The sequence below is a fragment of the Penaeus monodon genome, chromosome 43 (genome assembly GCF_015228065.2).
Source record: "Penaeus monodon isolate SGIC_2016 chromosome 43, NSTDA_Pmon_1, whole genome shotgun sequence".
In the NCBI taxonomy this organism is placed as follows: domain Eukaryota; kingdom Metazoa; phylum Arthropoda; class Malacostraca; order Decapoda; family Penaeidae; genus Penaeus; species Penaeus monodon.
The window spans coordinates 6,051,584-6,055,163 of NC_051428.1; the positions used below are offsets into that span (position 1 = coordinate 6,051,584).

Here is a 3,580-nt window from a genome sequence, read left to right on the forward strand (position 1 = left end):
GCCTTCATTCGTTTCTCTGGCCCTAATTGCGCGAATTACTGACTCCTCCCTGTCTGTCTGTCTTCTTTTTCTTTCATTCTCTCTCTCTCTCTCTCTCTCTCACACACACACACACACACACACACACACACACACACACACACACACACACACACACACACACAAACACACACACACACACACACACACACACACACACACACACACACACACACACACACACACACACACACACACACACACACACGGAGAGAGAGAGAAAGAAAGAGAAAGAGAAGAGAGAAAGAGAAAGAAAGAGAGAGTCGGTGTTCAATTTGACTTGGTGAAAATATTAATAATTCTATAAAACCTTTATTCCTATACAATTGTTAGCAATAATGGAAAATCAATTGCCCTTTGAGGTTTTGTCATCTCCAGAGGTGATACCAACTTAGAATTTTCTTGTGTATTATAATTGACATTATTTTTAGTCAGTCCTGTTTCTCTTAATTGAATGATTTGATTTTCATGTATTTTGAACCAGAATATGATTGACTGTAGTTAATGTTGTTGTAGTAGAGATAACTATAAATAATTTGCTTTGAAAAGCTGATACAGGTGTGTATATTTCCTGTCATTTAATTTCTGCTATTATTTGCATAAATCAAATTGCAGCCCTTGACACTCTGTTTCCAAGTTCCATACTATCATACATTTTCATTCCTTGTTTTAGTATCAAGCTTTTACACTATTTCATTTAGAAATGATATTATTTCTATCTCTACAAGAGAACTTTTGCTTATTTATTTAGAATTCAGTTGTAATTCATATTTTTCTTTTATGTGCTGTTCATTCATCTTCATTATAAATGTTTGTTTCATAAGAATAATTATGTTTTATCAGCTATTTTCCTTCTCCATGTACAACAAATTATATCAATCAGATGTTTTCTTGCATATTTTTTTAATAAAATCCATCACTGCAACGGCTTATAGCTTATAATAACTTGTCTGAATTATATCATGTGTAATAATCCAGATTATAATTACCAGATCTATAAACTGAGTTTTCAGCATTTCAGTTCTGTGAATTTTACTGATTAGAATAGTACTCTAATTAATTATTGATCCTTTCATGACTACTAAATAGGATACTTCATTTAAGGGTAAATGAAATAGATACGGGAAAAAATCTTTTTTTTTTATCAGACTCATACTGTATACACAATCCTTTAGTGACAAAGGATGTAAAAAGATGGAACTGTGTTTTGTCTTTGAACACAAAAAATAAATAAAAACAATTTACAATGATTGAAAGACTATACATTATTTACAATTTTAAGTTAATCCATATACTGAGAAAACATCTTAAAACAGAAGATCCATACAAATGAAAAATAAGCTGAACACTTTGTGCCTCAATACATATCTAATGATGAAATGATGACAATTTTTTAAAAAGAGAGGAAACTGCATTACACTATTTGATTTAATATTATTACCTTTTTTTTTTTTTAGTGAGCCAAGCGGTCTAGTGGGCTAGTGATCCATGAGACCACGAAAAAGCCCTAAGAAAATTAATGTCCGTCAATTGGGGGAAAAAGCCATTTGCAAATCTTGCCTCTTGTTCGACTTGAGGAGCAGATGCCTTGAGGTGTAGAGGGCGAACTGGCAGCTAGACTTGGGTTATCCTGGGTTCTTAAACTGATGCAGGAATGGCAGAAATATGGAGGCACCAAACTCAATACAGGGTGGGGGGGCAGGGCTTGCAACATGACAAAAGATTACACTACAGTTTCCCTGAGCTGTGTGTGTCATCCCACCAGTGCAGGCAGTTACACTCTTGTAGTACGAGATATAACAACACTGACTGTAAAATTTAAACAAGTTTACTTTGTACTTACTTCCCAAAGGTTCAGTACAGGCATTTAATTACAAAAAAGTAATATATATACCATTATAACAGGTTCATGTAACTCCACAAAATATAAAGGAAAGTGTGGTTATTATAGTACACAATCCTCTGTCAAGCATTAACTACCGAACATCTTCACATGCGTAAAAGCACCTATGGACTAGTGTTCAATACTTTGAAACATTCACATGAGATCTTTTTAATTCTTCTTATATATCATAAACCAGCTGGCTCATTTTATATACATTAAATATTGCAGTACGTAAATTACACCACAAAGTAATGCCATTCTTAACAACTAATCATGTAATCCTATCTTTTGTGGGGCATAACCCTTACAAATCCTGTAGTGGCAGTGAGAGTAGTTCTTAGGACACAAAAAAAGCATGAGCACAGCTACGGTACCCACTGCAACTTTGCTGGCCTTTAACATACAGCCCAAGAGGAAATAAAATAAAATGGAAAAGAAAAAAGAAAAAGATAGAGGGAGAGAGAGAAAAACAGTAAGAGAATGAAAATCAGATTTACACACAAAGCTCAAATGATCTTCCTTGTCCTTTCTGATATACTTAAGAACATTCACACTCACTGTTGCAAGTGCTCTACATTCACACGATAATGAAAGACATATTTTTATATACATTTTCTTCATTTTATCATTTTTAGATATTTTTCCTTAATTCTAAGCTTCTCACTTTGTATCTTGTAAAAGGAAAACGGAAAAGAAGAGAGAAAATACACATATTGAGAGCATCAGAAGACTGTGTTGGGTTGACAAAAAAATATTGATGTGACATACAGTATGATGATCAGTTCTATTGGTACATTCTCAGGGAAAAGTCAGTGAGAAGACAATACAGTGATCCTAACAGTGAACAAATCCATCCACCTGCATTGAAAGGATTACATTTTTTTATTTTTTATTTTTTTTTCTTGTATAAGATGATGCAACATAACTGGGAAGAACTCTCATTAACTTTGACTATAATCAATAAAGTAATTCCTCCTTTCCTTTTTTTTATTGGCATTTTAGTATTATTCATATTTATGCACGGTGCTGCTTAAGGAAACTAGTAGTCTAAATGTAAACTCAGAATGATAAGCAAAAAATACCTTTTTCCTTTCTCTATTTTTGCTTTGTAAAGATTTTTTATTTTTATACCTATTTTAAGATTTGCATACATGAAAACAACTGAACACCATAACTCCTCAGAAACCACAAAAGAACGTAAAATAATAAAGGGGTAAAAGTTGCTCTTTAATGTTCTTATTGCGTGATCTATGCAGCCGATGTCATAATCATAATAAACAATTATAGTATTTACTTCTGTCTACTATTTGTTTAATATAGCAGGAAAGTATATCTCATACAAAAAGAGAATAAATCTTCCACATACATATAATAAACAATTATGTATCATCAAAACAGTACTTGACATCTTCCTTAGTTACCTACATAAGATCAGAAACTTTGCGTATGTTCTTGGCATACACTATCTATCTTTGGGGCTTCATGGCATAGTACTTTATCCTATAGCATAGTATTTTATCCTGTCTTTTTACTGACTCAAAGAACAAGGTTTACCCCTTTTCACAGCCTGTTCAGGTTTAGCACTTGCGGTTGTTTACTGCACGGGAAAATTTGGCAGGAGTCATCATATCGCAACGCCTGGATCTCTTGTTTCCT

The 3,580-nt window shown here is 33.2% G+C and overlaps 1 protein-coding gene across 4 annotated transcripts in view; it reads right to left on the reverse strand.

The window, feature by feature from the left end:
• Positions 1-1,162: 1,162 nt before the first annotated feature.
• LOC119568432 (tumor protein p53-inducible nuclear protein 2-like) overlaps positions 1,163-3,580 on the reverse strand; it is a 20,402-nt gene continuing 17,984 nt past the window's right edge. For all 4 annotated transcript variants that reach the window (XM_037916955.1, XM_037916957.1, XM_037916956.1 and 1 more), the window contains one exon: positions 1,163-3,580. This exon is cut by the window's right edge and continues 80 nt beyond it. In XM_037916955.1, the coding sequence (XP_037772883.1) occupies positions 3,502-3,580 (79 nt within the window). In that variant the 3' untranslated portion in view covers positions 1,163-3,501.